Consider the following 24,565-nt stretch of genomic DNA (forward strand, 5'->3'; position numbering starts at 1 on the left):
ATACCTCGAGAGGAGGCCCAGCCTGCTGCTCCTGAGATAACCTCGGTTGAGGTCCAGCGTGAGGAAGTTTGGTCCAAAGAGTCGGGGAGTTTGTCCATACCTATGGATGGATCAGAAGGCTACCTTCCAGCTATGAAGGATAGCATCATGGACCATGTCAAAGCCATGCGTAAAAGTTGGGATGCTGTCTTCGAAGATGAAGTCTCGAAGTGGGTCGAGCTGTCTCTGGGGACTCTTTTGGGGCTGGTTTCCAGCCACTGTATGGTGGTGAGCCTTTGACCTTTCCTCTCCCCTTTCTCTCTTCTCTCTCTTCTTTTTTATACCACGGCTTCCTTGTTCGCAAGCTAACTCCGTTGGCCGCACATTGGCTTGTCAAGCGGCAATTCGAATGAAGGAAGCCATCGACACCAGGACGCAGATGCAGAAGCTTCACTGCGACCTAAATCAGGCTCGAGGCGAGGCGCTTAGGGCCAAGAAGGGGGTTGAGGCCCAGAAGGAGCTTATCCTAACTCAGGAAGGGCGGATTTCCTCACTAAACGAGGAGAAAGCACGTCTGGCCAAGGTCGTTGAGAGCTTCAAGGAGTCCGTGGAATTCGAGGCCTTGCAGGTTGAATACGGATCGGACTCCTACCACGCAGGGTTTAAGTTGTGTCGTTACATAGTTCGTCAGAAGTTTCCTGACCTTGATCTTGGTGGGATCACAATGGCGGGCTTGGACCCTAAAGTGGCCAAGGCGGCGGATGTAGAGCCCGACTCTTCAGGGAGGATGGCGATACTGAGTTTGAGGCGGTGGACCCTTCTAAGTGGTGGCTCATTTCTTTTCTTTTTTCTTCTAAACTGTGGATGTGTTGTCCGAACTCGGGTAAAAAAAAAAGTCTTGTATCCAAATTTTATCTTATTAATGAAATACAGCATTTTGAGTATCCTTGAGTGCAAAAATACTTCCAAGTGTGAGTGAGCTCCGAGCTGGATGATTTAACGTATAGGTTACCTGATCTGTTGAGCTACCGAGCCAACAATGAGTAAGGATAACCATAAGTGTCGTGTCACTTTGGGCTGTGCGGGTTACCCCGGTCTGTCGGGCTTCTGAGCCAATTAAAAGTAATGGGTGGAGCATACACCATAGGGGTTCATACCCAAGCTGTCTTTTTCTTGGTTTAGAGATAACCAAGTTTTTCGTAGCGCCCATGTCCCTGTCAGTTCGGCATTTTGTGGCCCTTAGTCTTAGAGAGGGACCTGTAGTCCGCTCTTAAGTTTCACCCAAACCGAGGTGGCGACTGGGGCCTTCTTATGGCCCTTAGGCTTAGGGAGGGACCCGTAGTCTGCTCTTGAATTTCACCGAGGCCGAGGTGGCGACTGGGGCCTTTTTATGGCCCTTAGGCTTAGGGAGGGACCTGTAGTCCGCTCTTGAATTTCACCCCCCTTAGGCTTAGGGAGGGACCCGTAGTCCGCTCTTGAATTTAGTTGCTCCTTGGAGACCTGTAAGGAACTAAATGTCAGAGGACTCGGGATACTAACCTGGCGGGGTCGCTCCGATGGCTAAGTTAGTACTCTCATATTAGACTGCGGGCTTAGAAATCACAATCTGAAAGTTAGAGCCCACTTACTTATTTTTTAGGCTAATGCTTCCTTGATTCATAATCAGAGATAGTATCGCCTTAGGTTGCTGATGTTCCATGCACAGGGCACTTTCTTTTCTTCTAGAGTTTCGAACTCGTATGTGCCTTCTCCTAGTACCCGCTTCACTCAATAGGGACCTCCCCAGTTCGGTCCGAGCTTACCTACACCGAGATCGGGCACTATAACTTTCTGGAGGACTAGGTCTCCAACGCGGAAGTATCGTTTTCTGACTCGAGTGTTATAATACCAGGCTACTTTTTGCTAGTAGGTTGCGGTTCGGATGTATGCAAGGTCTCGTACCTCTTCTATTAGGTCGATGTTGGTATGGAGCTCATCATCATTTCCTTCTTCGTCGTAGGCTTCTAGACGTAGTGTGGGTACCTCGATTTCGGCAGGGATTACTGCTTTTGTGCCATAGCTAAGGTTGAAGGGAGTTTCTCCTGAGGCGATAGTTCGATAGGCCTTTCGTGCTGCTCAAATGGTTCTGCAGCGGTGTTGCTGACTTATGTACTGTCAGATGGTGCTTTGGTTGGGAGTGACTCGAATTGTCGGTTGTTGTGGGCCTAGAAGCCCTACCTGGAGTCCTTGGCTAGGACTTCGAACCGATTTTTTGCAAGAATGCCTTCAAGTCGTGAAGGCCGAGGTGGACTTATTCTGGTGGGTTGAGTACCTTTTGACCTGCTTACTTGGAGTGAGGTAGGATGGACTTGCTTTTCTTTTCTGCCGTGAGATGAGGCCTGGGAGGTCTCTTCCCCGTCTGAACGACTGCTTTGGCAGCGAGGCTTGCTCGGGGTGATTGGGCACTGAGGTGGGGTAGGTTGTTGGTTCTGTTGCAGCGATGGAAACTGCTACTAGTACATGTGATGCAGAACTTGTTGTTGGTACTGTTGGAACTATTGGACCTGCTGCATTTGGGCTTTCATAGCCCGTATGCAGTATACTAGGTTGTTTAGTTGGTTTTGTCCTACTCACGGGGGAACTACGGACGGTTCAACGGAGGTTGGGCCTACTACAGGAGGGAATGGGCCACTCACAGGCCCAAATGGTTAAGGCGCAGCAAGTGCTGGGATCCCATCCGAGGGAAGCGGTATGGTGAACTGGCCTACACAGATAGTTGGGGGCTGAACTTGCCCCCCGGAGGTGTTTGTTTCCCTGAGTTGTCCGGCATTGCTAGAAGAAGCCATATGTCTGGTTTCTGAGTTTTCTAGGTGTTCAGAATGGGGATAAAAAGGCTTTTTGTAAGAGTTCCCACAAATGGTGCCAATTGATGTGGCGTAATCCGGCTACTCCCTGTTGGAGGTGACCTACCTTCCAGCGACGACGAGAACGGGTTCCTAAAAGAGAGTTCAGAGATCCTAGGGTGACTCACATGGCGTGGATACTCCGATGGCTAAGTTAGAACACAGTGATGGTATAGAACTTGAAGATGATAATAGTGAGAGCTCAGAGAGTAGAGATTTCGCACAACAATAATAATCATAGAACCTACCTTCGCCCTTGGTGAGAGCGATCTCTATACACTGGCTCAGGTGGGTAGGTGGAATGGTCATTGAACCCCTGCTACGATGGGACCTATCGCGTGTTAGGTGGTTGAAGCGCCGCCAAACGGTAATACTATCACTTCCTATCAAAACGAAGAGTTGGTGAACTAATGTTACCGTTATAAAACGGTCCTGCGGGGTTCAGGGATGGGGGTGTATTCCACGAGGTGGCCGTGCAGAGATATGTACGGTAGGTGAGCTTCCTGCAGGATACCGGGCTGCTCGGTAGCGAGCTAATGAGTAGCCAGCTTCTCGAGCTCGTGCTTTGGTCTGCCCTTGTGAACACCAAAGTGTCCTTAGGTCGAGGTGATCTCAATTCGGAGTACTAGCCTACCCGAGCTCGCTTTATACCGAGCTGGTTTGTGCCAAGTTGTCACTTGCGTTGAGTCACGTACATGCATCGTCTATATATGAGGTCGGGCCAAATCACCCTTCATCAGTGGTGATGGTACTAGAACCAATGATGTCATCATCAATAAATATTTTTCATTCACACCGGTGATGTGTTGTGGGGCGGAGATGTAAACTCCCCCAAAAATGACAAATATGAGAGATGTTAACTCCTTCACGTTGACCATGTATGCGTTTTTGGGTGCATTCTGTGGGGGCAGATGTGAACTCCTTCACGTTGACCATGGGCCCCAAATAACTCCAACTCAATCCAACATGGACCCAAACTTAAGCTTTTTGGTTAAATTATTGATTCAAATTAATAATAGATTTCAATATATGTAAACCTGGTTTATACCGTTTAAATTGTTGTTGAATAGTGAACGGTATCAAGATATTCATTATTCATGAACTCTTTTGTATAAACTTTTCATGGACTAAATAATGTTTTTCATTATTTTGTAATGAAAATTCTCGATTAATATCTGTAATTTGGGTCTAGTATTATTTTGGTCCTCAGACATTAAAATGTGACAAATAAGTGTCTGAACTTTTAAAACATGTCAATCCAGTGCTTGATGTTAACTATCAAGGCGTTGTGTCTTTTCAAATGCCACTACTTAACGGCTAGTTAATGGGCTGTCAACAGCAAGTATTGGATTGACACATTTTGAATGTTCAAATACTGAATTATCAAGTTCAAGACCAAAATGGCACTAGTCCCAAAGTGTAGGGTACTAGTTGGAAATTTTCCATTTTTTAATATTATCGTTTCTTTTTCTTAATCGTTATATTATTTATGGAAGCCTTCAGTTGCAGGTATGAGTTGCCATACAAAGTACAGCTTCCCTAACCATCAATTGTTCTCTCCAGTTGAAATTCTTCTTACATAATCGAATTCAGAAATGGACTCATCATGGTCCACAATGAAAATTTTGTAGCCTCGCAGGACCACACTTGTCATCTCTGCTTAAGCATTTGCAGGGAGCAGTGATAATGGTGTTAGTATAGTCGACATCTAATCGTCAAGGTTAGATGAAAGGTGCATCGTCGAGTCTGATATCAAACCCCGTTTCGAACTAGGATCGCTGCAGAAGATTCCAAGCTTGAATGGCTTGCCCAACTCATGTCTCATCAGTTTGTATGCAGAAGTATATGTGCCCTTCAACACTTGCTTTTTCTGTGGTGTATATCTCTAGGCTTCAGATTCAGTACATGATCCAAGCTTTAATGGCTCAAATAGAGACTTCTTTAGGACACAAAGGCCAGTTGAGGGATGGAAAATCACTTTGTATGGCCTCACATCTAAAAGACCTGGGCCTGCATTCTGCATCAAATTGGCGTTCTGTAAACATATTTTTCAAACGACACAAAGTACTGAAAGAAGAGTAGAAAAAGAGAAAGGAATATTGATTATTTTATTGGGACGGATCATTTGGAGAGCAGATAATTTGGCTAGGTATGGGCCCAATTCTGAATGGATGATGTACATCCACCTCTAACCCATTTGCATGTTCTGATATTGATCAAATGGATCCTAAGTCTACTTGAGTTTAATTTGGGCCATGACTGATCCATTTAGACGGCCCAAACCTATCTTTCTAGTTTCTACCTTCTATTTGGGTGTGATTAGTACTTAATGTTAAAGAATCAAAATAGGATTGGCATTGGATCTTCCTAATCTAACAAAGGATTGTAACTATATATGGAAGAAAACAATAACATACCTTGGAAGGGAGATTGGAGTACGGAGATCCTCTCCATAAAGTTTGAGTTACGGGTCTTACACCACTTCCAACTCAAAACACCATAAGTCTCATCCATCCCCATCTTCCCTTCTCTCAACTCAAGTAATATAACTCCCTACTAGTGTCAACAAGGCCCAATCAAAATCCAGTTCAGCTGCAACACCAAACAAGCAATAAATGTTAGGTTATTAACTGGTTGATTAACCAGAAAAATGAAATCTTTATCATAATTTAGCCCTGAAAGTATAAGGCTGAGTTTGGAAACGATGCAAATGGAGTGTAAATCCTGGGTCAGTGTTAATTTGTACTCTGGTTCATTTTAACTTGTATTTGGCAACATTACATTTATGCATTGACAAATGACAGATCAATGCATATTTACATTCAGATGGGCTTTTAATAAAAAAAGCATATGGTTTATTGGAATTAGTGTTTTGCATCCAAAAGTCTGTTCGGTAAGAAAGTAAATTTGTTAGTGCAAAACTAATCCAACATTGCAATTTATATGAATCGTTTTATTCTCTACAAATTTGCATTCACACTTATTTGCATCATTTTCAAATGCAGCCTTAGGGTTTGCTAAGTGCACTATTTCAGCTCCCTTTTGCATATGCCTAATAAGATGAAGATTAAGGCTGCGTTTGGAAAAGATGCTAATATATAGAGTGTAAAACGGTTCATATAAGATGTAATTTTGGGTTAGTTATGCATTGACAAATTTACCTTCTTACCAAACATACTTTTATTTGTAAAGGATGCAAACACGAATTCCAATAAAACATATGTTTTTTTATTAAAAGCCCACTTGAATGCAAATTTGCTTCTTTTTTATCGACTTACTTTTACATCTTATTATCAATATAAATATGCATTGGTCTGTCATTTGTCAATATAAAAATATAAAGTTGCCAAACAAGCAAAAGTAAACCAAAATACAAATTCACTTTGAATCATGATTTACACTTCATTTGCATCATTTCCAAACACAGCCTAAAGAAAATACGCTTTTGAGTACAAAAAAATCTATGCAACACATACTCTGTGGTCAGTAACAATCTCAAAAGTTGCACCCTTAATATCCCTTTACAAATCAAATACAGTATTCAGGGCATACCTATACCAATCATTCACGTTCTGCCTGGGTCCTCTTAGCCCATTCCTTAAACTCATGCCAACAACATTGGCTTTGCCACGAAACATGGTGGCCATCCGGGTTAATCCATTAGTCCAGAGGGATGGGTCAAAGTATTTGTCGCCAAAGAAGCCATTGCCATCAACGCTGCTGCAACACCAACCGGGTTTGCTAATGTGGTTGTCCCTTCGATCTAAGGTTGCAATAATTCAATATTTCAACCAATATGATGTTGCCTTATCTATTGATTTTGTTGTTTGGCTCTGTTTAAAAAGAATATATATATATAGAGAGAGAGAGAGAAAGAGAGAGAAATATGCCCTGAATACTTCAACTTCAAGAACTAAAATTGAAACCTGCATTCTTCAAGAACTAAAATTTTAATGAATCCTCCCTCAAACATCTATTAAACTATTAAATCATTCATAAAACCACTACAAGAATTGAAACCATTAAAGGATCCTCCCTTAGACCTACATACTTCAAGATTGATTGACAATCCATTAAATCCTCAAGAATTAAAATTTTAACAAATTCTCAATCATCCATTAAACCTATAAGTCTATAATCCATTAAACCATCAAAAGTTCAAAACCATTAAATTTCTCAAGTGTCAAGAAAACAACTCCATTAGTCCAATCTGAACAAAAAAAAATACAAAATACAAAATCTCCAAAAGTTTAAGATTCTACAAAATATGCAATACTTAAAAGACAACTCCAAATCCACCAACCAAATCCAAAACTCCAAAATAAATCCAATTGCACTTTTTCCATTTCCAATCTTCTAGTCCAAGCTTCCACTCCTATAAGAAAAAATAATCCAAACATACTTGTATACATGTAATTATAATGAAAGAAAAAAGTACTTGGTTTGTGTTAATTTTTCTTACCATTTCATGATGATCAAAATTCTTAAACTCCATCAAGTATTGTTTTTTGGAGTAGTATTTTCTAATAAAAATAAACATTGAAAGGATTTAGTATATCCATCAAATAAATCTGAAGTCAAAGAAACAGTGTTTCTTTATTTACTAATATCTAAGTCTAGAAATCAATCTTGTCCACATATCAAGGCTTCGACAATATGTCAAAAAGAAGGCAACCACGTCTTAAAATAATTACTCCACCACCTATATATATATACATCGGATCAGATAGGGATGACCCGAATTCAATCCGATTTCTGATCGAATCATAAAATCCAATCCGAAGATCTAACGGGGGTGATCCGAATTCGACCAAATATAATCGAATATCGGATCGGATAGTGCCATGATCTCATCCATGTGCACCCCTATAGCGGTTGGATATTTAAACCTGAGAAATTATTGGTGGCATTGTAAAAAAATTTTAAGCATTTTTTACTAATTAATGCCACTTCCCACTCTTCATCGGAAGGATTTGCTTTGTATTCACGATCCATCTGCTCCAAACGACAAGAGTTCGAAGTGAATCTCACCACCACCACTGCAGAAGACGAATAAGAGAAAATGAAACAAAAACCATGCTTTAGCCGTTTTGATGTTTCAGAAAATTTTCAAAATGGAACAAAAAACATAACTTCACCTTCATACATCACGCTTTGGTCATTGGGATTCCACTTTTCAAGTTTGAACTCTCAAGAATGAGCACAAAACACGCAACTTGCCAAGTTGCTAGCTTCATATCTGAAGTTCGAACAAGAGAAGATTGAGCTGAGACCTAACAGAGAGAAAAGTCTTGAGCAACGAGCATGTAGTTTCCCCTCTATTCATTCAATCTTTAATGAGGAACAACCGAACAGAGTAAGTGCTATCAGAAAATGAAAAGGGTTAAGGGTTTTAGGATTTAAACCTTGCCTATAATTATAATTTTAGACATCTAAAATGCTTACATTGTATATAATAATAATAATAATAATAATAATAATAATAATAATAATAATAATAATAACTAGTGGGGACCCATGCCATGCAAGAGATTTATTAAGTGAAAGGTAAATAATAGAAAATGTCATTTATTAAAATATCCCCTTATAGTTTCATGGATTTACTAAATTCTATCCTATAGTTAGTATCTTACTAAAACACCACTTATAATTTACAATGGATTTGATCAATCTCCCATTAGATGGTAGTGGAGAATGACAATGTTGACCCTAATGTTTATTTAAATAAATTTAGTCAAAAGAAAATAAAAATAAAAATACCATTTTTGCCTTTAATAAGACATGGGCAACCACTCTGTTCGTTATATTTGGTCAATTTTATTTTTTATACAAAAAAAGTGTGTTAAGAGTATTTTTGGAATAAAAAATCATGGGTTTAATGGCAAAACAAATACTCTTTAATGAAAGATAAATTAAGTAAATAAGTTATAAAATATATGGGATATTTTAGTAAAATGAAACTATAAAACATGTTTGAATAAATATGTAAAACTATAAAGCATGTTTGAGTAAATAAGCGATTCTATTTCGGCTAAACTCACTCGTCTGCACATACAAAATCACTGTATATTCAGATTCATCTCCGCCTTTCATTTTTTTACCCAAAATTCCCACCATTAAGCCAGAAAACCCTAAATTTGCCAAGCTACCCTTGGCACTAAATTTAAACCAAACTTTCCCCATGTTCACCGAATACTGCTACTGTTCGACCCCGCTACTGTTCATCGTCTTCCATCTCTCGAACAGCGGTGGTGTGTAACCCTCCCCCAGTCATTTTCTCCTCTTCTTCTTTCCTCCTCTGTATTCTATTCTCCCATATTTCTCTTTCTCCCTCTCTCCTCCACTATTTACCATCTCTTTCGACGAACAAGAGAGGAGTTGCAGTGGCGAAACTCTTCTGTTATTCTCGTTCAATTCATCCTATCTCCTGGAAAAAATCCAACTGATCCTCGACCTCACTATATCCCTCATCATTCCCCTCTTAACCTTTCATCATTTTCCAACTCTCCCACTCCATCGACCCTTTCCTCTTTAGTTTCCCCGTTCGGATAGAAGAATTCGACGCAGCGGCCACAGAGATCTCGCCGGCGAAGTTCATTACTGAACCTCCCTCTTAGCTCCATTAACATCCTGATCAATCTCCGTGAAATTCGAAGACGAGTGACGCGCACCGGCAGCTCAGCCGAAGCTCCCTCCCTTTGTTCTGTTGATCGATTTTGGGTTCAGACACAGTCAGGTAACTCCCCTCCCCTCTGTAGTTAGTTTTTTTTTTTTGGTTTATCTTTATTTTATTTCCCTGTATCCGGCTTTAATCGGAGGTTGCGGGAGGGGGGAAGAGAGTCGACGGAACCAGTTCCTGTAAGCTCTCGTCCCCTTCCCAACTCTGTCATAATTTTTCTCTGTTATTAAGTTTTCTTCTCTGTGATTAAATTTTCTTTGCTACTGATGATTTCCTAGATTACACTTTCTTCTGGTGTTAGATCCAATTGTTTCAGTCAATGGTTGATTTGTGTAGGCTAGATTCTTATTTCTTTTTCATGAAAAGCCTCTGGTTTATTCAATTATTTTTTTCACTGTAATTAGCTTGACCTTTTGAGTTGATGGAATGGTAACTTGACCTTTAGTTTCATCCGGTCTTGATAATACCTGCTAGAACAACTGGTTTATTAAATCCTGTTTTATTTATCTTTCCTTCTAATATCAAAGCTGCAAGAATAGGATCAGTCCATCCAATCCTCTGTCAACCTTTGTTTCCCGAACCAATTAGCATGATTTTCTTTTTTTTTTTTTTTAATCTTAACACAAATAGCATGTTTATCTTTCCTTTTAACAGAAATCCGATCAGCTAGATGTTTAGGATCTTTTTTTTTTTTTTTTTAAATTTTCAGATGCCTTTTTATCTTATTTTATTTTATTTTCATTATTAATCAATTGTGTTATATCCGAGTAATGGAACTGCTTCTTAGGTGTTCTGCATGTTAAATAATAATCAAAATGTTCGATCCTCTACCGCAGTAGTTGGTCATTAATTATCTTTTATTTTATTTTATTTTCTCATTGTCGAGTAAAATAATTTAGGGTCTTGTTTGGTGCTGATTAATTGCTTATATTTACTCTTAAAGTCCCTTGTGGACCCCCCGCCTTTTGGACCCGGGAGAGGGGTGCCTAACCCCTTCTTCTCTCTCATATGAGTCTTACCTGGACTGGTGCCTCGAGCCTTGGAGTCACTATGAAACCAAAAATGAATTTTTGGCATAATTCTTGGAGGTCCCATCACCTCTATTTCACTTGATTGATGGGTGGCGAGTCCAAATCAGCCCAAGTGAGCCGTTTTCTGATGCTCACACCCACCACCAATATTTGTGTTAAAGATCAACTTATCTGTTATAGGCCTTTTGTTTCTCTTCTTTGTTTTCTTCCTTTTTTTTGTTTGTTTTTGTTTTCATGGCTAAATAGGAATAAGTGGAGTTCAGGTTAGCGTTTCACTTTGTTCCTGTTGAACTACTCTACTACAATCTAGGAGATTTGATTAAATGCGCATAGTGAGACTGGTTTCATTTGCATGTACTGCCATTTTTGATGTTTATCCGGTTTCACATTACTATGTGCTGCTGTCTCCTTGTTTATTTTCTTGTACTTTCATATACTTTTAACTCCTGATATTATCAAATCAATAAGATGTGATTGCATTTCTGCTTTTCTTGTTCTGTAATTGTCCACTTGGTTCTATCGCATTTCAGCATACCGGCATTGGGATCTATTTTCATATCATTTCAAAATGTGCTGTTTAAACTGATAAGAAAGTTGTGTTTTAATTAGTTAGACCTCTTAGTATATCGACAATCGTTTATCCTATTGTTATGCTTATCCAATCATAAATTCAGTGGTTAGGATTAGTTAAGCTTCGATTCTTACTTTGTTGTGCGATCTGGGGTCCTTGATCTTCAACTCATTAGTTCCCTTGTCATTATCATTTTGCCTGCTTTTTCATTGGAATTGTGTGAGAGATAAATGTTGATCGGTTTTTTTCCTCCTTTTTTTATCTTCATTTAATCTCATGTATTTGATGGCCGTTGATTTCAGCTTGGGCTATAGCTATTAAACAAGCTTTTGCTCGTTCTTTTAATGGTTACAGGTAGGCTTCTTTTTTATCCTTCACAAATATTGGAAGTGTAAACTGCTGTATTCAGAATGGTATTTGACCTCAATTTCATGCCAAACTTAGCCTTGGAATACCCGTGTAGGCCCCATCTATCGGACACGGGAGAGGGGTGCCTAAACCCTTCCTTCTCCCATCCAAATCATACCCGAGCTGGTAAGATTGGCACCTCATATGTGGAGTCACTAAAAAGCCAAAATGATTTTAAGTGGAAAAACCCGGGAGGCCCATCCCTCAAATTCGTTCCCAATGATGGGTGGTGATTCCAACTCAGCCCCAAGTGAGCCATTTTCCGACACTCACAGTTGCCTTCTGGTAACTTATCAGTCTTTTTTTTCCCCTTTTCCTTTCAAGTTGAAGAAGAAGAAGAAGAGTCTCAGGCTTTCTATGCCAGTAAACGAGTTAAGTCTGTTAAATTGTCATCTATTTTTTTTAGTCTTTCGGTTTTTGTTAAATTGTCCATTTGTTGAACTTAACCTTTTCTATTTTTCTCACTATTACCTAAAGAAAAAAGGTTTCTGACTTCCCACCCCACCAAAGCTAGCTCAAGTGCAACTAAGTTCATCATTCATTTAGGTAATGTCATAATGCATCAATCTCAATGGACAACACCCCATCTTAGGATTGCACTTAACTACTACAAGTTCACCTATTTTTGGTAAGCCTTCCTCAAAGATTTAGTCTTTCGGTTTTTGTTAAATTGTCCATTTGTTGAACTTAACCTTTTCTATTTTTCTCACTATTACCTAAAGAAAAAAGGTTTCTGACTTCCCACCCCACCAAAGCTAGCTCAAGTGCAACTAAGTTCATCATTCATTTAGGTAATGGCATAATGCATCAATCTCAATGGACAACACCCCATCTTAGGATTGCACTTAACTACTACAAGTTCACCTATTTTTGGTAAGCCTTCCTCAAAGATTTAGGGATTCCCTTCTGGAACTATAGGAGCTTGCCATGTATCTTTGGCAAAGGAATTATGTGCTTATAGTAAGGTTAATAAGAAATATTTCCTAAACAAAACTACTGATTAATCTCTATGTTTTCATCGAGTATTCTTGTTTTGGTGCAGGTCATGATAGAAGCCCCGTGTATATTTCTTGCAAGTTGTGATATATGGGGTTGCAGTAAATGCCAGGATTGGGCTTGATTCGACAGTAGCCTTAATTTTCGGTAAGTCTTGTTTCATGTATTCTTAACTCATTGTTGAACTACTTTCTCTCTCTCTCTCTCTCTGATTTGTATATATTGTTTTCTCTTGCCCTCAGGTATCGAGTTTTCTGGCGTCCCGGCAACAGAACCAGGGTTTTTAATGTTTTCCTTCCACAAATTTACTTGTTCAAAGAAGTCAAAGTAGGGACAATTGGCTGAATCTTCAAGGAACGCCTCATACCTGAGACTTTGGTTTCTAAATACACCTTTTAAGTAGCCGTATTATCGAATATGTGTGTAATTGCTCTTTTTTATTGCCTTTCTTTTTAACTTAATTCTGTTCATTCGTTCTTGACATCTTAATATTGTTAAGTTGAATTTTGTAGCCCCTTTGTTTTATTCTGCTTTATATGTACACTTTTTTTTTTTGATGCAGGGGAGCTGTTAAATTGGAATTGCATTATCCCAAAAGTATTAATGGGGTAACTGTGGATCCCCAACCGGATTGGAGTCCGGAGGGGCTTATATCAGAGTTGAAATCATTAGAGTTGAAGCTCAATCCCTCTTCTGTTGTTCCCGAACATTTTATCAAAACAAGAATTCGGTACTTATTCCATGTCTGGTCCTTATCACTCACATGTTATTGTAAGTGGGATTTATTGATACCCCACCCTCTTGGCCAAAAAAGCAATTTTTTGCTTGTTCTTTTGGTAGAAAAACAAGTGCTAATATATTTGTGATACTTTTTCCTGTATATTTTTTTACTTGGTAGATTACTTTCTGTATTCACTGCTATTCTACCATCTTCTCAGGGAAGATCCCAATGCCAAGGAAACTAACAAGGGACCCTCGGCTTTTGTCATGCATATTTCTGATAATGAAACAGAGGACACAGAAAGTGAGGACGAAGAGGTCCTTGCTCAAAATTTAGTTGTTAGCAAGCGATTCTCTTGCAATGAACTTTACACAAGGTAGAGAAATTTTACTTCCTTATTATGTTATTTTTGTCTATGAAATTCTTTTATGCAAAAATTCTTGCCATTTCCAGTTTTTTTCTTTTTTGTCTTTGGACTTCACAAATTGGAGATAAATTTTCTTTTGATCAATAACTAGAATTCATTAGATTAAAAGAATTTAGTTACAACACTCCAAAGAGAGATAAACAAGCTTAGCTCTCTCTAGGAAGATAACAAAAAAGAAAATGTTACAGAACAGCCCAAAACATTTGATCCCTTCCCACCCCCTGCTTTGCCAAAGCATAAGCAATTGCATTTGCTGTTCTCTTGACCCACTGAAACTTGATTTCCAGTCCTCTAGTTAGCTACTTAATCTCCATCCTCTCATTAGCATATTTCCAAAGTCCACTACCTTCTTGTAACCAACTTAATACCTGCTTTGAGTCCCTTTCAATGATTAACTTTTGTATATTCAGCAACATATTCGTAGAAATATTTCTGATAATGAAACAGAGGACACAGAAAGTGAGGACGAAGAGGTCCTTGCTCAAAATTTAGTTGTTAGCAAGCGATTCTCTTGCAATGAACTTTACACAAGGTAGAGAAATTTTACTTCCTTATTATGTTATTTTTGTCTATGAAGTTCTTTTATGCAAAAATTCTTGCCATTTCCAGTTTTTTTCTTTTTTGTCTTTGGACTTCACAAATTGGAGATAAATTTTCTTTTGATCAATAACTAGAATTCATTAGATTAAAAGAATTTAGTTATAACACTCCAAAGAGAGATAAACAAGCTTAGCTCTCTCTAGGAAGATAACAAAAAAGAAAATGTTACAGAACAGCTCAAAACATTTGATCCCTTCCCACCCCCTGCTTTGCCAAAGCATAAGCAATTGCATTTGCTGTTCTCTTGACCCACTGAAACTTGATTTCCAGTCCTCTAGTTAGCTACTTAATCTCCTTCCTCTCATTAGCATATTTCCAAAGTCCACTACCTTCTTGTAACCAACTTAATACCTGCTTTGAGTCCCTTTCAATGATTAACTTTTGTATATTCAGCAACATATTCGTAGAAATATCAACAAATAGGTCCAAGGATTTCAGTCAATGTACCACCCTCACTGCTACTACTTCATTAAGGCATTCTTTACTTCTTTCAACTTCAGAGAAAATTCTGGTGTTCCTTTCCTCTCAAAGAGTCCAACAAACAAAAACCCTAACACATCTCTACATTTATCCTTCCCCTTTTGTTTGGCCAACCAAAGAATGAGGGGCTAAACAAACTTTGAATGTTTGGCAGTGGTGTCCACCTACAACCAAAAGAGGAAAGAAACCATTTCCAAAGATCAGTAGCAAAGGGGCAAGAAACTAATAAGTGGTGGGAGCTTTCACCATTAGCCTTGCAAAGAATGCACCAATTTGGAGACAAGCACCAAAAAGGCCTTCTTCTTTGGAGTATGTGTACGTCACAAGTATTACATCTTCTGAGGAAGGCTCCCCAACAAAAGGCTCCAATCCTTGGAGGAATCAGCTCACCCCAAACATCCTTAATTGGAAAGTTTTGTGCAAATGGACTAGATGAAGGCAGTAGGGACTTGAAGAAAGAGGCACAAGAGAAGGTTCCAGTGGGAGTTAGGGTCCGCAGTCTCTTATCCCTCTCAATGGGATCCAACACCACCCGATTTAAGATCTGAACTAGACTCATGACATTTTCAACCTCTACATCCCTTAAGCCTCTTCTAAGCCTCAGATCCCAATCAAACCCAAAATTAGACTGAGAAGGAATTATAAAACTGGACACAACCTTGCCTTTAAACCAAGAGAGTGAAAACAAGGAAGGGAATTGGTCTTTCAAAGGTATCTCACCCACCCAACTGTGCTCCCAAAACTTTATCTGATTCCCAGAGCAAAGGTCATACTTGATGTGCTGCAGAAAGGAAGGAAGAATGGCATGTATAGATTTCCAAGGAGAGGCACCAACAGCCCTTGCCAAAGTCCCAATGTCCTAGCCATCATTTGCTTGACCATGAATACTTAAAAATACCCTCGTCCACAGTTTATTCTCCTCACCTCCCAACCTCCATAATCATTTCCCCAACAAGGCTTCATATTTTTCCTTTGAATGTTACCAAAACCTAACCCTCTGTCAGCCCTACTCCTAGAGACTAGTTTCCAATTCACCCTGTTATCCTTCCTCTCCTCCCCTGGTTCCCACAAGAAGTCTCTCATCAACTTCTCCAAACTCCTACTTATCTTCACTGGGATCCTAAAAACCGATAAGTAATACATAGGCAAACTAGCTAGTGTGGACTTAATCAAAGCGATTCTACCACCCAGAGATAAAATAATTCTTCTTCCAAGAGGCCAACTTCTTAGCAAATCAATCAATTACGGGGCTGCAAAAGCTCTCTTTCCTCAGGTTATCCCCCAAGGGTATCCCCAAATAGTTCAACGGCCATTGTGACACCGTACAACCCAAAGCTTCAACCCTTTCCAATATAGCTCTCTCTTCCATATTAATCCCCACCAAATAACTCTTATCGATATTTGACATTTCTTCAAACACTTGAATCACCAACTTCAAGTTTTCGGCCCATCTCACATCCTTCCCTTCACAGAACATAATTGTATCATCAGTGAACTGTAAGTGGGTGATAGGAATGTTTTCTTTTCCAACTCTCCATCCCCTCACAAGACTTCTTGAATCTGCTTTCTCAATTAGCCTCCCCAACACTTCAGCGATCAAGGTGAAAAGAAATGGAGAGAGGGGGTCCCATTGTCTAATTCCCCTAATAGCTGGGAGGTGATCCACTACCTTTCCATTTACCAGGATGGAGTAATGACAAGTCTATACAACTCAGGATCCATTTACACCATTTCTCCCCAAAACCAAAGCAATCCAACACTTGCATAAAAAAAGACCAATCAACCATATAGTAAGCCTTCTCTAAATCCAACTTGCACATAATCCCCTCCTTGTTCTATGCATATCCTCCACACGCTCATTGGCAATTAGAGATAAACTTTACATGATTAGTTAAATATGGTTTGCTTCTTATTTTTTCCTTTATCATGTGTTGATTGGTTAAATTTTTCTATCTCTTCCTTGAGTTCTTCCTTGCTTATTTAGTTGAGGTCGAGTCTTCAAGAGCTTAGGGGTCACCTATTACCTTGGAAGGTGACAGTTGTTTCTTATGCTTTTATCTAATGAAAGTTACCGTTTCCTATCAAAAAAAAAAAAAAAAAGAGCTCAAGGCAATGACCCCTGACTTATTTGTTGATCTAATCCTAACAAATAAGAACTAAAATATATAAAAATATTATAAACTCAAAAACTAAAAAGTATAAAAATACTATAAAGTACCTTGTACAAAAACAACTAGGTGCTTGGGCTGGGTGATCCCCATGGTTTCTCAGTTGCCGAGCTGTCACTAGGTGCCCACCTAGGCTTTTCCATGACAACTATCTTGTGCTGCATTTATACGTTTTTACATTCAAACTCAAGGGAGGTTGCACCTTGTGCCTCTTCTTGAGGTTCTTGTTACTTTTTCTGACATATCGTTAATAAATCGTTTATTCATTAAAAAAAATTGTATGTTTTTACACACATGTACATCCTCTCATGTGCTCTTCATCTTTTTGATTGGTATGACATTTTAGTTACTCACAAAATTAGAAAAAGTAATAGTCCTGATATTAATGTATAAGTTCGAAATTTCATCCAAATCCAGTTAATGAAGTACAGATTGAGGTTGTAGATCTTGAGAAGCTTTGAGATACATGAGGAAAGTTCTTTTTTTTTTTCTTTTTATTCCTGACATCGAAGAGCGTGATCCATGAATTAAGTCCAGCAGAAAATATCTATAGGGTTTGGTGCTAGTTAGTCTGATTCTACAAGATTGATTTTCACCTAAAAGGACTATGTTCCCAAATGCCAAATGCTATTTTGTGTCTCTTGTCCACCCTCTTCCATTCAGCAAAGGAGACTCCATTCAAGCTGAACTGCACACAATTTTGCAAGGCCTGCGGTTCGGGAAGTTTTTGGGGTACAAGAAGATGAAAGTGGAAAGTGGCTAAAATGTTGTAATACGGTGGATAAAAGACAACATCCATGGATTGTGACAATACTGACAGATCACATAGGAGATAGATTAGTTAGAAATAGATCTGGTTTCTACTTTCAGTTGGTGCCTAGATCCAGCTAGTAACTTGGTTGATGCTTTAGCTTAAAAAGAATCAGTTATTTTGGGCAAAGCTGTAAAGCTGTAGTGTAAAAGGTTAAAAAGGGAAGGGGTTTGATAAACACTCATAAAGGGATGCTTGGCATGCTGTACATATTCCATTCTTTTTTTTTTTTGATAAGTAATAAGCAAAAAAAGTTCATTAAAAATAAAAAAGATATAGTACATCCTGGACAGGTGTTAAGGAAAACCTATCAACAAAAACGGAACAGAAACAAATACAAATTTAGCTCTCCATCTCACAATTTTGTAACCCCACCATCTCCCATAATCTTTCTCCTAAATCTTCTCTCTTAAGCTGAGAGAACTCAGGCAAAACCTGAACCCAATCTGCAACAGATTTGTCAACAACCGCCATTAGTTTTTCCAGTTTCCCTTCCTTGTCTTCAAAGATTATTCTGTTCCTTTCTTTCCATGTGTTCCAACAGATGGCAAATCGAAAAACTCCATATTATTCTAGCCTTCTTCCCTCCCTAATTCCTGGCCATGTTTTTGAGATTTCCTTAGGTGTCCATGGTTGGAAGTTTCCAATTCCAAAGAGTGCCATGAAGAGACTTGACAGAACCCAGAGATTTTACATGAAAAGAAGAGATAGAAAACAGATTCCTTAGCTTCCTTACACATAAAGCACATATTGGCCATGCTGAAACCTCTTGTCTTCAAGTGATCCAATGTCAACACACAATACATAGCCACCAGCCAAGCAAAATCTTCCACCCTGGGGGGCACTGGGTTACCCTAGATCTGTCAATTGAGCAATCCTTCCACCATAACTCATCCCTGGACTGAGCTGATATCTTCACTCTTTCCAGCTTCTCCAGAAGATTTAAACACTCCTCTATCTCCTTGTCCAAGAGTGGTCTTCTAAACCTTGGACACCATATTATCTGTTCCCCAATTCTTTCATAGTAGCTTTGAATACTCACTTCCGGTTCAGACAGCCTGAACAGTCTTGGGCAAACTTCACACGATCTTTGTAGAATCTTATTCTAGCTCTATCTCTGACTGCGAAGCTTGTTAGACTTCTGAAGTCCTGATTGAAGTTCTTAATTCCTGCTGAAGATTAATCAGTTTTATGATGTTTTTCTGAGTAGATGTTTTATGTTAGTTGTTAGATAGGAGGTGGGGACTATAGTACTTATGTGAGTTCAAATTTTATTATGTTTTTGAGTGTTATATATGCTGTTTTATGTTTTGCCGCCCTATAAGGGCATAAGTGTCTTTGTATTGTTATATTATTTTTAGTATAAATAATAAGTGAAGGGGGCGGCCGGATTATTGCTCTCTCTTCTTTTCAACTTCTCTTCTCTTTCTCTCTTCCTTCTCTCTTCAAGAAACTACTTTTCTTTCGTATTTTTTAATTCAGCAGTTCTCTACTTGCTATCAAAGCATCAACTAGGGTTTTATGAAGCATTCTCATGCAGCCCTAGATCGGCCGACTGCATGAAGTAGTAAAGGGCTGATTGATCTGCTGTAGATTGCCCAATTTTTGGATTTTTTGGTGGGATCTAGTCATTAGGAAGGTGATCTACTGTTCGACATCAAAATTAGGAAGAACTAGAGTATGAGGAAGAGTCCCAAAAAAGTTGAACTCTTTGTTTTTGATCTGATCTTGGGTGCCTAGGTATTGTTAGTTTTCTTTTTATTTTTCTGAAGAGGGCGGTTTGGTTTATAGAATTTTCTGAGCCTCCCGGAGTGATCGATTCACTCTTTTTTGTTGGGAGACGTGGGGAGGAGAGAGATTTCTCTCCAGCTAGGGTTTTCTTCTTCTGAAAGGGTTGGTTTTTGTGTGTGATATTACATTATTTGTTGAAGGTCTCCAATCTATTTTTTCTTACTGTTGAACTGTTTGAAGTAAGATGGAGAGTTGGAATACCGAGATGATATCTATCGGTACTGTGGGACTGGGTGTTGGAGGTAGTAGTGATATTTTTAGGTCTGGGATGATTACTACAGTAAAATTTGATGGTGCAAATTATTTGGAGTGGGCACAATTAGCTAAGATGGCTATTGGTGCGCGTGGAAAATTAGGGCATCTCATTGGGGAGGAGAAGAAACCTGATACAGACTCTTCCCGATGGGTGTAGGAGAATTACATGGTAATGTTTTGGTTGTGTAATTCTATGTTACCTCAAATTGCAAAAAATTTCCTATGGGCTAATATTGCTAAGGGTATTTGGGATGGAATGACTGAAACCTACACTTAGAAGCAAAATGAAGCCAAAGCATATCAGTTAAGAAATCAGGTGATAAGTATGAAACAAGGAGAAAACCCTCTTGCTATGTATTTTTCCATGCTAAAAACCCTATGGCAGGAAATAGATCACTTAGAAACTGTGGTATGGGAAAGTGTAAATAATGCAACAACTTATTATAGACTGGTAGAGAGGAATAGGGTTTTTGAGTTCGTGGCAGGGCTGAACCCTGAATTTGACATTGCTAGGCAGCATATTCATTCTAGGGAGGGTGTGACACTCTCTCAGGCCTATGCCTTTGTCTCTAGTGTGGAGAGTAGGAGGAATGTAATGCTGAGACAGCCTGGGATTGACCAGTCGGCTATGGTTGGTACAATAAAACCTAAGCCGAATGGAGACAGGGGGAGTAGTGAGACTAGAAGGGAAGATAAGGACTTGGTGTATGATTATTGCAAGAAGCCTAAGCATACCAGGGACATTTGTTGGAAGCTTCATCCAAATCTTATGCCTGCTCGGATAAGAAACAAGAAGGGAAATGCAAATGTAGCCACTACAGGAGACTCTTTGGCCTCTCTTTCCCAAACTGATTGGGAATCCATTGCGGTAGCAACAGTGAAAATAGAATTGGAGAGGTTTGGACAACTTATGAGTAAGAAAGATTCACCTAGCTCTAGCCTTCCAGATGGACAGCAGAATGCAGGAGCCAACTACACCACTTCCTTTGCACATATAGGTGGTTCATATGGAACCGCAAATCTTGCATTCACTTCAGGTAAGGTGGGACCTCCCTAGATTATAGACTCAGGAGCATCTGAGCACATGACTAATGCCCCTACCCTTTTCAGTTCCTATCAGTTGTGTCTCTACAGTAGATGGTTCACATATGCCCATTGCTGGGAAGGAGACAGTTAGAGTGACCAATGACATAAATCTGCCTTATGTTTTACATGTCCCTAGACTTCATACCAACCTACTGTCTGTTAGTTCTTTGACAAAAAATTTGAATTGTTCCGTGACCTTTCTTCCTGGTAATTGTGTTTTGTAGGATCTGGAGTCAAAGAAGATGATTGGGAGTGGTCGTGAGGTGAATGGAGTCTACCTTTTGGATGAGATTCTGAGACACCCGGGCCATCATGTTAGCAGCAACAATAGTAGTGGGTCAGAGTCGGTGAACCAGATTATGCTTTGGCACAATCGCTTGGGACATATTTCTTTTAGTTCATTGAAATGTCTTTTCCCAAAGTTGTTTGAGTCTGTTCAGTTATTTACTTTGGAGTGTGAGAGTTGTCATTTAGGAAAGCATTGTAGACAGTCTTTTAAACCAAGTAATAAAAGAAGTACTGCTTTTAATATTGTTCACACTGATGTATGGGGGCCATATCATATCCCTTCCATGGGAGGATTCTGTTACTTTCTCTTGTTTGTGGATGGTTATACACAATATTCTTGGATATATTTGATGAGATCACGCGATGAGGTTCCTAACTTGGTATGATAGTTCCACCAGATGGTTCTCACACAATTTGGAGTGAGAACTAAGGCTTTTAAATCAGATAATGCTAGAGAGTACTTTGAGAAGGACCTGACCACGGATCTCTTAGAACATGGTGTAGTTCATCAGAGCAGTTGTGCATATACACAACAACAAAATGGAGTTGCTGAGAGAAAAAACAAACACATTGTGGAGGTGGCAAGGAGTCTTATGGTGTGTGATTCAGTTCTTGTTTAGTTCTGGGGAGGTGCAGTTCTTACAGTCGTGAATTTGATTAACCGTGTTCCTTCACGGGCTTTGGGGTTTAAGGTGCCATTTAGTCATATTTTTCCAGACGGGGAGATATTTCATATACCTCTGAGGGTTTTTGGCTGTGTTTCCTTTGTTCACATTCTTGGCTCTCATCGCAAGAAATTGGATCCTAAGGCCAAGAAATGTGTTTTTCTTGGGTATGCTCAGAACCAAAAGGGGTATTGCTGTTATGACTTAGTGTGGAGGAGCAGATTTGTCACTATGGATGTTACCTTCTTTGAATCCACCTTCTCGAGTGGTTCTCTTTAGGGGGAGAGTTTTGAGGAGGAGAACTCACAATCTGTTCATCTTCTTGTTTCTTTGGTGCCTCCATCAGTTCAACTAACACCTCCATCAATTTAGACAGCACTAGCACCTCCAGTTTCATTACCTAAGCCACTACGGGCAGCCTCACAGAAATATCAACGCCAGCAGATGATGGTTGACTCCACACATCCTCAACCCACACCACTCTCTGTCAGTCCTTCAGAAACTCCATATTCGGCAAATACAGTTCCAGATATTCCTCTTGAGCCTAAAGCTTGTTATGTTTTCTGATGATAATGATCCTGTCCCTAACACCATTGTTGCAGTTGATCCCACCGACCTTGATCTTCCCATTGCACTTCGTAAGGGGAAGAGAAAGTGTACAACCCACTGCATTTCAAACCATATTTCCTACAATGCCTTATCATCCTCTTACCGTGTTTTTCTTTTTTCCTTGGATTCTATGTCTATACCCAAGAATGTTATTGAGGATCTCTCCAAACCTGAGTGGAAAACAACCATGCAAGATGAGATGGATGCTTTGGTCAAAAACCAAACTTGGGAAATAGTTGATCTTCCCCCAGACAAGGAGACAGTCGGATGTAGATGGGTATTCATAGTGAAGTATAAGGCCGATGGCGAGATAGAGAGGTACGAGGCAAGGTTGGTAGCAAAAGTGTATACTCAGGCCTATGGTGTTGACTATCTGGAAATCTTTGTAGCAGTAGCTAAGATGAGTTAGTTCGTATCCTTTTATCTCTAACAGCCACCTATTCATGGCCCTTGTTCCAGCTTGATGTAAAAAATGCCTTCCTCAATGGTGATTTACAGGTAGAAATATATATGGACATTCCAGCAGGTTTCTATGAAAATGTTGGTAAAGGAAAGGTGTGCAGACTCATAAAATATTTGTATGGACTGAAACAACCACCTAGGCTTGGTTTGACAGGTCTAGAGGGGCACTCATCCGTTTTGGATACACACAGACATAGTCTGATCACACCCTCTTTGTGAAGAGGAGAGATGCTTTGATGTCAATTTCTGATTGTGTATATGGACGATATAGTGGTGACAGGAAATGATCTGGAGGAGATTGATGATCTCAAAAAATCATTGCAGCAAGAATTTGAGACCAGAGATCTTGGTGAGCTCAAATACTTCTTGGGGATTGAAGTTGCAAGACCCAAGCATGAGATCTTCATTTCACAGAGAAAGTATGTATCTGACCTATTGCGGGAGACTAGGAAGCTAGGGACCAAACCAACAGACACTCCTATTGATCCAAACCATAGAATTAATGGTGTGGATGGTGAATTGGTAAAGGATGTGGGGAGATATCAAAGAATGGTGGGACGACTGCTGTATTTGTGTATGGCATGACCAGATATTTCTTATGTTGTTAGTGTTGTGAGTCAGTACATGCACGCACCTCGGGTTCAGCATTGGGAAGCTATCGAGAGAATACTTGCATATCTGAAAAAGCACCCTGGCAGAGGCATTCTTTTCTCAAATCATGAGAATTTGAAGCTAGAATCCTATAGAGATGCAGATTGGGCAGGATGCTTAGATGACAAGAGGTCTACATCAGGAGTGTGTACCTTTGTAGGTGGAAAATTGATCTCCTGGAAGAGTAAGGAGCAAGCGGTTGTGGCAAGGTCAGGTGCAGAGGCTGAGTATAGATCCATGGCTCATGGTGTCTCAGAACTTCTTTGGGTTAGATCTCTTTTGAGTGAGATTGGGGTGAAAGTAGAGGAACTGATGATGTTATATTGTGACAATCGGGCTGCAATCAATATTGCCCACAAAACACATTGAAGTTGGTAGACACTTTATAAGAGAAAGGGTAACAACCGGAGAAGTTTGTTTGCCTTATGTTTCTTCAGAGTTGCAGCTGGCTGATGTTCTTACTAAAGGGGTGGCAAAGAACAAGCTTGAACATGATCTACGCAAGTTGGGAATGTGTGACATTTTACTCCCAACTTGAGGAGTGTTGAAGATTAATCAGTTTTATGATGTTTTTCTGAGTAGATGTTTTATGTTAGTTGTTAGATAGGAGGTGGGGACCACAGTAGTTATGTGAGTCCAAATTTTATTATGTTTTTGAGTGTTGTATATGCTGTTTTATGTTTTGCCTCTATTTTTTTTAGTATAAATAATAAGCGAAGGGGGCGGCCAGATTATTACTCTCTTCTTTTCAACTTCTCTTCTTCTCCTTCTCTCTTCAAGAAACTACTTTTCTTTCATATTAATTCAGTAAATTTCTACTATTCCTTTCAATTCTTTTTAATATATTATAGTTCGAAGTTACCCATAAAAAAAACAAGGATGAGTATTCTTGAATCAGAGACCACGATGTATGCATGGAAGATATAACAACTTTACAGATAGGGTGTTGGTTGCCTTTTTTTTTTTTTTTTTAATTCTTGTTTATTTTTGGAGTTGTTTTTGATT

At 39.4% G+C, this 24,565-nt stretch overlaps 1 protein-coding gene and 1 pseudogene across 1 annotated transcript in view; one reads left to right on the forward strand and one right to left on the reverse strand.

Annotated features, from left to right (window-relative positions):
* Positions 1-4,465: 4,465 nt before the first annotated feature.
* LOC148853720 (uncharacterized) lies at positions 4,466-5,466 on the reverse strand (annotated as a pseudogene).
* Positions 5,467-8,943: 3,477 nt separating this feature from the next.
* Positions 8,944-24,565, forward strand: part of GLE1 (nucleoporin GLE1-like protein) — a 75,251-nt gene continuing 59,629 nt past the window's right edge. Inside the window, exons 1-5 of the mRNA XM_088941053.1 lie at positions 8,944-9,597; positions 12,593-12,693; positions 12,789-12,965; positions 13,109-13,276; positions 13,485-13,643. Of these exons, the coding sequence (XP_088797179.1) occupies positions 12,964-12,965; positions 13,109-13,276; positions 13,485-13,643 (329 nt within the window). The 5' untranslated portion in view covers positions 8,944-9,597; positions 12,593-12,693; positions 12,789-12,963. The remainder of the gene's footprint in view (positions 9,598-12,592; positions 12,694-12,788; positions 12,966-13,108; positions 13,277-13,484; positions 13,644-24,565) is intronic.

Source organism: Nelumbo lutea, chromosome 4, assembly GCF_056320005.1.
Source record: "Nelumbo lutea isolate HS-2025 chromosome 4, American lotus-T2T, whole genome shotgun sequence".
NCBI lineage: Eukaryota > Viridiplantae > Streptophyta > Magnoliopsida > Proteales > Nelumbonaceae > Nelumbo > Nelumbo lutea.